Source organism: Hydractinia symbiolongicarpus, chromosome 12 (assembly GCF_029227915.1).
Source record: "Hydractinia symbiolongicarpus strain clone_291-10 chromosome 12, HSymV2.1, whole genome shotgun sequence".
Lineage (NCBI taxonomy): Eukaryota > Metazoa > Cnidaria > Hydrozoa > Anthoathecata > Hydractiniidae > Hydractinia > Hydractinia symbiolongicarpus.
The window spans coordinates 19,633,090-19,644,780 of record NC_079886.1 but is presented as its reverse complement, the minus strand read 5'-3'; the positions used below and the strand labels follow the sequence as shown (position 1 = coordinate 19,644,780).

At 33.8% G+C, this 11,691-nt stretch overlaps 1 protein-coding gene across 1 annotated transcript; it reads right to left on the bottom strand.

Moving 5' to 3' along the window:
- Window positions 1–781: 781 nt before the first annotated feature.
- LOC130622146 (MKI67 FHA domain-interacting nucleolar phosphoprotein-like) lies at window positions 782–10,555 on the bottom strand. Its single transcript, XM_057437561.1, has 6 exons — window positions 10,396–10,555; window positions 6,214–6,345; window positions 5,912–6,020; window positions 4,443–4,549; window positions 3,720–3,830; window positions 782–1,001 (listed from the first exon to the last, which is right to left on the bottom strand). Exons 1-6 carry the CDS (start codon window positions 10,507–10,509, stop codon window positions 876–878), a joined length of 699 nt encoding a protein of 232 aa, XP_057293544.1. The 5' UTR covers window positions 10,510–10,555; the 3' UTR covers window positions 782–875.
- Window positions 10,556–11,691: the final 1,136 nt, after the last annotated feature.

The window sequence follows — 11,691 nt, the reverse complement described above, 5'->3', positions numbered from 1 at the left end:
CTTGTTGATATATTAGCAGCAAAGAGCTGCGCATGCGCACCTTGTGGTAAATACTTCAACAAAAAGTAAAGAGTGTAGAAGAACTTATTTTATCCTAAATGAGACGGTTTAGATGGACATGGTATCCAAGGACTTTAACATACGTGCTGAATAATTAGAATGAATAGTCCCATAATTGAACATTTTCAATCTTTTTGCGCATGTCACGACATGTGCGTGCATATGACGAAAAACACAGGTTCATAATTTTAAACATGATTCGATTGATTATCAGACAATTGTAGAAAAACGAGAAAAATGTTATTTTTATTTACTTGTTTTTATTTTTTCCTATTAATAATTTTCTTAATTTTTTAAAACATACACACTTCTTTTAGATTTCATTGAAACAAGCGTAATTATTGGGTGCTATTTCCAATATGAAATGTGAACCTATGAAGCGCTTGAAAGAAACTCCATTAACATAATTTTTTCTCCCCAAGTTAAAACTATATTCTGATAAAACATCTGCTTTTATCTCCCCAAACACTTTTCGAGTTAATTTACCAATACCTATCTCACAAACATTGTCTCTAAATTTATAGTTTGCATAAAAAAGATACTTCGCAGAAATTTACTCAAAATATTTTAAATTGTAGAGCAGCTGTTATAAAATATATATTTTCAAACCACAACCTTCGACTTTTCTTTAAAGTTAACCCGTTAAATTACTTGAATGTTGCATAACAATAATTATTATGAAGAACAGATACCAGTGTCTCAAAAAGAAGCGATAAAGTAATTCAATGTTATATCCATTATTTTAATAAAAAAGTACATTCGACAAATACAGATCATACAGAAGGTTTCATACAGCACAAGACTGTCAAATATATCTATTCCATCTTTTTGATCGATTTTTGTTTTGGTTTGGCTGTTCTGGGCGTTTTCTCCTTGTCTGCAAGTTTGGTTGATTTCGTAGATAAACGTTTGGCTTTTTGGGATTTTTTTATAGCTCCAGCCTAAAACAAAATCCATGCATTATAAAATAACTAGTCGTTAGCCCGTGGGAAAATCCACGGGTTTGCCCGTCCTTTTTATACCGCATTGCGTGCGTCCCGGTACTTGCGCAGCTAAGCGACCATTTTGCGTGACGGACAGACGTATACGGGTATTTTAATATAGACTAGCCAGGAAACCCGGCGTCGAATCGCCGGGATGAGCCACAAGTAACTGTTGTTGAACGCCCTAAGGAGCGCTTAAAAAGAACTGTAAACTGTGTTGCACAGTCAGGTGGAGCGCTTTAGTACAGGTATGCAGTATGTCGCAAATCAAGCACACAAAATTATAGTGTTGCGACTGTAACATATTTTTCAAAAAATAACTTTCCCGCAACAAAGGCTGAAATAAAAACACAGTTTACAACCGTTGTGACTCTGTCATAGCAAAAACAATCGGTCAATATTATTTTATTTTGCGGAATAAGTTTTTGTAAAAGTTAAAAAATTAATCGTGACACCGGACTGAGCGCTTAGTACAGTTAAATGGTGTTACACAGGTGTATAGGGATAATACCCTTTTGAAAAAAAACTTTCTTGCAGACTCTATTTAAATGAAAACACAAGAAACAGTCCTTCGCTTATTGCAGGGCTAAGCGGTTAGTCCAGGTAAACATTGTTGGACATTCGTACAGGCGTGATTCCCAAGAAAGTTTAAAAATTAATTGTCACAGTAGGCTTACCCGCATAGGCGTAACAGCCTTTTTCAAAAAACAGGCTATTGTTAAGACTGAGCTGACCGCTTAGTACAGTCAAACAGATGTGAACAGTACCCTTCTCCAAAAAAACTTTATCACAACACAGGAAACAGCCTGTCGTTACCCCTCCAGCTAAAGCAATTGCTCAGCCACTTTATTTGCAAAAAATTTTTTAAAGAAAATAAGTAAAGATGTAGCTACCTAGCTAAACTGCATTTAGCATAAGATTTATTGCTGAGAATATTGCGATATGTTGGGTTGGAGAAAAACCTCTTATACCAAACAAAATTAGTAAAAAGTAAGGCTATTAGCTAGCTAGCCTTTAAAATATTCGTTCCTAGCCAAAAATCCTAAAACTGGGGCGTTTAAGATCTGTACGTAGCTAAAAAACGTGTATATTTATCTTCACATTTTAGAACATAAAAAAAACAAATATTACAAATATAAAAAGCTTATAGAAGACAAAAAGGTGAAACAGACTTAGAAACAACACTGACCACCATTACTTTTTAAAAACTAAAATGGCCATCATGTTTCTTCGTTGGCATGTCTAGGCTGCGAAAGTCTTGATTGGTTTTTCAAAGAATCAGGCGTTTTGATTGGTATACACGTGCGAGCGGTCAAAACAAAGTCAGTTAAACTGTCAGTAAACTGTCCCATTTGTTCTCTGTAGCCCCTGAGCGAAAACGGCGATCGAGGTCACGGGGGTAATTATTATTAAAAATGGCGTATTAAAATAATGCATTCATTTTTATCACTAAATTTTTTTTCTTACTTACGGAAATAAATTAAAGTAATTAAATTAATTAGGGTAACAAATTAATTTTTAAAATTTATTTTAATCAATAATAAGATTTGCGATTAAACAACCCCCTGTTTTCTAAAAATTCGCGGAAAGATCAAAGGAATATCGGTAACCCTTTTGAACAGACAGACAGACGACGGCTATTATTATAGAGATATGAAAAAATGTTTAAAAATCATTAAAAGGCGTTCTTAATTAGGATTTAACAAAAATGCAAGTACAATGATACGAGTTGTGAGGTTAATAGAAATCGCAATGCTTGCAACATGAAAAAAGCTAACATCTTTGTGGTCACCAGAAAACAAACAAATTGAAGGGTGTGTGGTCAATTGACAAATGATTGACGTCTCGTGATTGACACGCGTTCCGAAGGGCGAGGAATTTTAGGTTCATACAGAATTATTTCAGCAGAAAATTATCTAAGCAAACAAACAAACAAACAAAGAAACAAATAAACAAACAAACTTAAATTTAAATACGTAACAGCTTGACACCAACCACTTTTAAATGGCTGTTTAACAATCAGGATGGCCACAAATTCGAGATTTTACCGTTATAGGAGATTTGTTTACTTAGAATTTAGATGCTTTGAGGTCAAAATTAGGGAGAAAATAGTATAAAACATATTAAAAATATACCTTTGTTTAGGAAATTTAATCAAATTTTACGGAGATTGAACAGATACAAATAAACGAACCCTCCCTAAACATACATATTGGTTAATCATTTTTTAAAAAGCGATAAAAAAATATTTTTCGAAAGAACGCCACAATGAATAAATTTAGAATATTTGAAAAATCGATATTTTTGGTTTAAATTTTACGTTATTTAGGGGATATTAGAAGGGTCTCAACTTTTTTAGTTCCCATAGAACATTAGGTGACAGTGTAGAAAAACATGGATCGAATTTAAAAAGATGTTCTGAACAAGACGAGGGAACACTTCATTTTATTTAACTTGAAGGTCAGTTACAGTGGACATCACGTGATTCTTCCATGCAGATTAAAGAACATTAGCTGGAACCACGTGCAGACACGCGTCACACTGTCTAGCTGTTATTTGTCACTTGGCAATATGCTTGCGTCAGAAATGAATTACAATGTCACGAAGCTTCACACGTGTTCGTAGACTCAAAACAAATTCCGGAGAATGTTATTTGTGAGAAAAATTTAGACTTACATAGCCGGGGAATTCGTACTGTATACCCAAGTCTAAAAATGTCTTTCTTCTTTTGTTGTCCTTTTTAATGAGTCGATCAGCTGTTTTCTTTAACTCATCCTTTGAACGCAGCTAAAAAAGCATCAAATAAAGCATTAATAATTTTACAGATAACTAACTGCCGATGCAGGTCTTTATTTTTTATTTCTTGGGTTATCCGGGACAATCGCACAACATGATTGGTCAGAATGACGTCATGGTAGGCTATAACATGGTAGAACGAAATGTAAACAAACGAGAATAAAGATAACTGCGGACAAAAATAATGAAACGCCCGCCAAATGTAGCTTCGGTTAAAGGTTATCAGGGCGCCGACACACTTAACGTCTCAAATAGCCGTAACAGCTTTAAAATCAACTCCAAAACTTTACCTTTTGAACAGGCAAATTTGTTACTTTAAATGTTAATGTTACACAACTTTGTATAGAAAGAAAGCATCTCACGCAAGTCACAAAAAAAATTAAAATTATTGTTGAGAGAGCGTCTTGTTTTTAAACCTAGTTTATTTAATCATCTAAATCTAACAAAAAAGTTACATAAGGTGGGATCTTACGCTACACTCATTGTCCTGCTACTTCGAATAAACATTACATAACCCTAGCGTGAATTAAACTTCCTTCAAAGCAGATTTTGAGTTAAAGCGTTCCTTTAAAGCATATTTTGAATAGGGGATTATCAAATTACCTTGTTGTGTCTGATCTTCTCTTTAAGTCTTCTATTCAACCATACAAACTTTTTATTTGCACCTTTCCACAAATCTGGGTGCAGTGAAGATTCAGGTACAAATTGACCTAGTAAAGGAAAAACAACTTGAAACACTTCGTTGCAAAAAAGTACAGAAGAAAAACCAGCTTAATTTTTTAACCTTTTGATAAAGTTTTCATTGGTTTAGCTTATTATGCGCAATTATAATCACAAGTTTCAAGCTGAGAAAAAATTGCTGGTATGAATGATAATTAAGATAATTACATATTAATATTTATGTAAATATGTTTACAATATAAAACTGGATAAGTAGATATTTATTTATAAGTAGATAACTGGATATTTGCGTCACCTCATACCTTAAGAAACATCCTTAAACGCCATGCATTAATTAGCATAATAATCAAAACTTTCAAGCGAAAAAAACTTGAGAAAGAATCAAGAATTTTCGTGATTTTTGAATTTATTTGAATCAAAACATTCGAATTATTGAAAAGTCATTCGAATCTTGAAGTATTTTTCAAATCATTTGAGAAACGAATACATTTTTAATTGGCACTTGAGAGTAAGGTTGAACTTGTAGAAGTACCTCAACATCCCTCATAGGATTTAAAAAAGAAATTAATATTGGGAACCTTTGTGAATTTTGACCTAAGAAAGTTACTATTTTGGTGAGATTGCCCCATTCATCTCTGAATCAAAATCTAACAGACCATGCATGAAACATCATAAAAAAAAACAAGGGAAAAGAAAAAGAATACAGAAAAAGAAGTTGGTTTAATACCCTCTGCACAGTACCGTAAGCATGTGATTCTGTTCCACCCTATCCCTTCAAATAAGCCCCATCCTATAAGCAGAGACCCCACCTAATAAGTCAAAAACATGCCCCACATTATTATAAAATACAATTACCATCACTGAAAATCCATCAAAAAAGACGACAGACTTACTTCAGGAACAAAACTAAAATTTTTAAAATTTCGCTAAAATTTTTTTTGGTCTATCAATCCAAGTTAAGTTGAAAGTACATGCTACTTAAATTTAAAAGAACTATCAGATGAAATAAACCATTTTTTAGTTAAATTTTTTATTTTTATTAAATACTTTCTGATAATTCCAGAATTCCTCAAGAAACGCTTAATAAAACTACCAGGACTTTTTAATTCATTAGTTTTTATAAAGCTGCAATAAAGTTTTGTTCCAGATGGTCAAGGCATAATATAAACGTGTGCCTTACTTTACCCTTCGAAAATTGCATGAACTTACGATTTTTGGTGCCCCAACCCCCTCGAATAAGCCCTCTTTGGTGGTGTACTTAAGTTAAGACCAATACCTGTTTCATGGCCAAAGGCCTTCATTTTCATAAAAAACCGCATTAAGATAGTTATATACTTAATCAAGCATTTAAAAAATGCATCACAAGTTATGCCTATATAAAACAATCTTACATTTCAACAAGCGGTCAAACATTAAGTAATTATTCATAGCTTCGGCAGCAATCTTTGCGACATCTTCTGATGCAAATTGAATATATCCGTAACCTTTGTAGCCACCAGTCTAGAACAGAAATTGCTAGTACCAAAAGAGGCTGCACAATGTTCATATTCTGTAATAAAACCTTAGAATTCTCACAACGAAACTAAAAAATATTGCTCTTCAAGGTAGATTAGTAAAAAAGTAGTCCCTAAAACACACCTTGTAAGAATACAGATTTCCAATATTTCAAGCACAAAACATTAGTTCCACAAACCTTTTTACTTCTAGCAAGTCTGACTTTATTGACAGTACCAAACTGTGAGAAATAGGCGCGGATTTCATTTTCGTAGAACCCTCGTGGAATGTGACCAATATACATTGTGCCGCATGTCATTTTTTGGTCACCCTATAAGACAATAAACCTTAAATCATGTTTTTCTTATGTATACAGTTTAGTTTGCCTTGATATGCCAGTTTTTTAATTCAAAATACAGTAAGTGTGTAAAAAATGAAATAATAAAAATTAAGCCATTATATTATACAATTTTTTTAAAAATTGTATTTAAACGTGCGATTCCAGTAAAGTTGTAGCCTAAACAACATTATAGTAGGTCGTGGGTGTTTGTTAGACTACCATTGAAAATATGCTCTGTACACATTACCTGAACGACCCATTTGGGTCATAGAAACCCAGGTCAGTGAAATAGACTGGAAAAATACAGGAAAAAATTAAGCCAACTGAATAATTTTTACAAGGACTTTACGATGTAACATAACATATATACTCTCAATAGATAGACTCCCTTGTTTAAATTTTCAGCTACAATATTTTATTTTTAATGAAATAACCATCCACCTTTTGTCTTTGAATTAGAGAAATACATATGTGTGTCAAACAAAACAGACAAAATTAATTAACGAAACAGAATTATTTGATGAAAAAAATTATTAACCTTGTGCTAACCAGGTGCTAACTAGCTAATGACTTAAAAATTTTCATGGGGAAACTGGGAGTGTGGTTCTATTTACTGAGCAGACATTATAGGTCTAAATGATGCATTTAGAAACAAAACAAAAAAAAATAAAAAAAAATATAAAAGTATTGATAAATTATAAGGGTTTTTTCTGGGACTACTCATCAAGTGAGTTTTTTCCTTTACAGCTACCTTAAGTCCTCCTTGTCTTTAGCATTCTAATATGCTCCTCATAAGTAATAACCTTTGTAACCAATCTAGGATTTTTTCCTTATAGGTGGAGGCAAGTAGAAGATGTAAGTCAGATATTTTGGCACAATATTTTCTGCTACAAGTAAGTTTGCAGTTAGGGTTAGTTGACAAGCAGTTGACAACGAATGAAGTGCTGGTTAATGGCGAAAAAATTGACAACTTTATCACAATTAGATGTTGTTAGCGTGAACTTGTCAATCGTTATTCAATCAAATGGAAAAATCCCCCATTTTCAGAAAGCATTACATAACAAATTGATTGTTGTGGTTTTGTTAAATGCCTTATTAAATGATACACTGAAGTTGTTTTTATCTAAAAACTAGGACCATACAACATTTTTAAAAATAATAACATAAAAGATAGTCTAAATAAATTGATTGCAACGAGAACTTGTGGTCTAAACAATCACAACAAAACATTTTTGAAAAAAAAAATATTCTAAAATTTCGATTTGCAATGAAATCATCATTTGTGCTATTAAAAGTTCAGGTTAGGACGTATTTGTTTAATGCTCACAGCCGTATTATATCTAACCCTGCATCATCCAATCAGGCAAATTTGAAAAGTTTGACTTCAAGGGGAAAAAAAGTCCAACATCTATAGTCTGGAGAACGTTTTAGGTAAACAACATCAATGGTAGCATTTCAATAGGGTGTTCACCCTTATCTATAGGGGCATTTTTAGTCAGTCGGAACCCTTGTACGATTTTGTCTGCTACAAAACAGCCTACAATCCACACAAAAGACCACGGCTGTTTAGCTACCATAAAATAGTGGACTAAGTTAAAATGACTTATACAATTTGTTTTGAATTTTGTTTTTTATCATTTAATTTATAGTAACTTTTTCCTGTATTATTATAATTTTAATGAAATACAAAGTATTAGAACAATCTCTTTTTTTGTCTTTTTAAATATATAAATGTGACGGTTTTGGGGAAAACGGTAACAACCTAATTTATCCGTAATACTGTTATACCGTTAAAATTACCAATATTGGTGTTTAACTTTTATACTTTCGCTGGTAAAATCAAAGTAATTACTGGTAAAAACATTACTGGTAAAATGAGCATGAGCAATAACTCCACCTAAGCCATGGCCCCTTCTGGAAATAATAGACAGGGTATTTCACTACCAAACACACTTTTATTAAATAGCCTCACTGTCAACAACAAAAAAGTTAGCAGGCAACAATAAACATTGGCTGTTAAAAATGATTGATCATTAACGTAAGAACGTTAAAGGTGGCACTATTTAATAAAAGTGGGTTTGGTAGTGTTATATCCCCCAATATTTGTGAGGCTAGCCATGTTAAATAAGCACATCTCTCTTTCTGTCACCTCTCTTCAGCATGCTCACATTTGTATTTGTTGTCTTTTTTCTGTCCCCAATCTGTCAATGTATCAATCTCCAGGTGGGCTTTAACATTGGCGTGGTTTGTAGGAGGAAGAATGCTATGAAATATGGAAATAGAAAATTGCCGAACAAAGATCTTTTTCAGCCCATTTCCTTCTAGGGAAACATTTTTGAGGCTTTAAACTATATTATCGAGTGTAGATGAATAACTTCTTATTGACATATACAGTACAGTCTGAATGTAATTTACCGTGTACACACTAATATCACACCTTTGCAAGAAGGACAACAGTTGCTTGTCTTTTGTTATAATTAAATTCCTTAAGGGTTTTGCCAGTTTATATTCGCCGAAAGCGCCATATTAATTCAGGTTTTTGTCAAGGTTTTTGTCTGTAACCGCCCGGAAAAGCCTGGGCTTGTCCAAAATGTAACGCGCACAAGCTCATTTTGTTGTCATTTAAATTTTGTTGAGAAGGAAAGTGCTATTTTGTTGTTGTACTCTCAGTTTATTATTTGTGGGATTTTATTACAGCTATTTATGGAATGATATAAAAAACAGTTTTTTTCAGAACTGTTCCACTACCACTGCTCGACATTACAAGAACAAATTAAACATGGTAATAATCCGTTTGGAGTGTTCTAGACATATGGCTTGAGTTAGTTTAGTAGGAAGTGAGTATAGGTACCTAGCTAGCTAGCTATATAAAGAAAAAAGTGCAGATGTATTAATATTAGGCCACCGTCCAAAATATGTTCAGTTAGCGTCATTTCTAATTAAAAAGTGAGTAGGCCAGATAAATTTTTTTCCCAAAATTACAAAAATACTATATTTCACAGCCATATTTTGTTATTCGTTTTAAATATACGCCAGCTGTATTTTTAGTCTCCGTTTCAAGTTCGATTTTTGTCAGTCAAAGTCGTTCCCATGGTTTTCGCTTGTATTGCCGTATAAATGCGAAGCAGGAAAATATAGCACTGAGTAGCGCAGTGCAGTCCCCTATTGAAATAACATTCGGACGTAACAACCGTAATTCGGAGGACCACTAAAAAGGTAAATGGTGGATTTTGTTGCATGTCGAAGATTGTTCGTGGATTGTTTGGTTTATTTTTTACAAATTTACCAACTCCCTGACTCGACTTTCGCCTTTCATAGTGAGTCGGTCGGGTGGAAGCTAACCAATTATACTTTTGAGGGTGGCCTTATCAAGAGGGTGCCGATAAGCCGAAACCGCCCGCACTTTCCCGAACACGCCCGAAGTCGCCCGGAACATTCCGAAATGCAACACCTTGTAACATAAACATGGCGGACGACAGTTGAAAGAACGCGCTTGAAGAGAAAGAAGGTAATAAAGTTTATAGCTATATAAGTTATTTATCAAGTAAATCTTATCAAAAACCATAAACACAGTCCTTTTAAGAACTTAGCTACCATATAGTTAGTTCATTTTAATTTTTATACTTTTTTAAATAATTAATTCTTCGAGAGTCATTTATGGTAAATCTTTTTTTTGTTCGGGCATTGTTCGGGACTATGCGGGTTTTTTCGGGCAAATACCTGAATTTTTTTTAAAACGCCGAACTCGCCCGAAAACGCCCGCACTTTTTACAGTGCATATATGCGGCTTATCGGCACCCTCGTTCCTTATCCGACATAAAAAGTATATTTATATCATTAGCATTTAGCTAGCTAGCTAAGCTATTTCTAGATGGCTAGGCTAGAACTGAGTATCTGAAGACTTTTGGTTTGTTTATGCATATATAAAAAAGTTGTAACCTCCACTCTCGTGTGATCGGGAAAGATCCTTGTCTGTGGTCCAGCTTGGACTTATCCTCGCTATAAACGAGGAAAGTAAGTAAATATGTAGAACATTCTTACATTAATTTCATGCATTCTTTGTGAAAATTCCTTCTGCTTTGTCGCCGATAGTGCTATGCTATCTTCGCTTTTTTGGTCCACATGTTTCATCTTTTCCTTTTTTGTGGGAGCCATTTTGGATAAAAGTTAGCCGACGACCGGGGAGCACTTAAAACCCCGGGAATGGTATAACCTCATATTCCACATGTTTTTCAATATCCGGCCGCGCTTTAATTTCTGAACCCCTATATCCGTCCAACATTTCATGGAGCTCTCGATAAAACATAGAACTATCGCTGAGAAAGCAGAAAAAATTTTCACAAAGAATGCATAGGCTCTTTAGGTTTTCTTACATTGGAAAAGCAAACAAAAGAAACCTTAAAAGTCCCGGAAACGAGGCTGTTTGGGTAATTTCAGCCGTCTAATTATCCGGTCAACGATTAATAAATAGTCAAAAAATAAAACGGGCAATGATTTCGATCATTGCCCGTCGATGACACGAGAAGAAATTATGGAAAATTTTACCAATAGGTCAATTGAATTTCTAGAAAAACTTCAAATAGGAAAGAAATCAGAAGAAAAAAATTGCGAACGTTCACTCTTGCTTAAAAAGGTGGAACTTAATTTAGAATACAAAGCATATTCGCATAATTACTTCTGGATTCATTTCTTAACTTGGTAGGTAGTCGGTTCGTTTGCGACTCACAGTTCTGGCTGCGGCGGATCAAAAGTTTTATAAGGAATAATCATTACTTGCTGCAGCCTCATTCCCAGGCCGTTTTGCCTTGGTGATAAGGCAACTCCGTAATAACAGTTCAGGGGCCACAAGAGACTGGGAACAAGTTGTAGTTGCTGCAAAGGGGTCACTAGCAGCCCGCTTGTTAAGTTTCTTTACTTAAAAACGTTTTAGAAATTAAAAAGCATATTATATGTATAACTAGTGAACCTTAAGGTGGTCAAGATAGCAAAGATGACATATATTTATCGACAAAAGAACAGTACATTACAATTTCTTTGTTTTTCAATTTTAATAACTTGTATCATTTTTATACTTTTGGCTAAATTATTTTTTTTTTAAAAATATACTTGACTTTTTTGCTTCCCCAACTCTCCCCAACGCTGATTTTGAATTAATGACCTCATGTAACAAATACCGCAAAATTTGAGAAAACAAGGTGCAGTCCACTCTCTCCCTAATTCAAATCTCCGTTATCCAAATATCTTTCTAGTTCGAACAAAGTCAAGTCACTGTAAAATGTCTTTCAGAAACTCTTACTTTCCGTAATTCGAATCTATCTTATTCGAACAGCTCTCAAT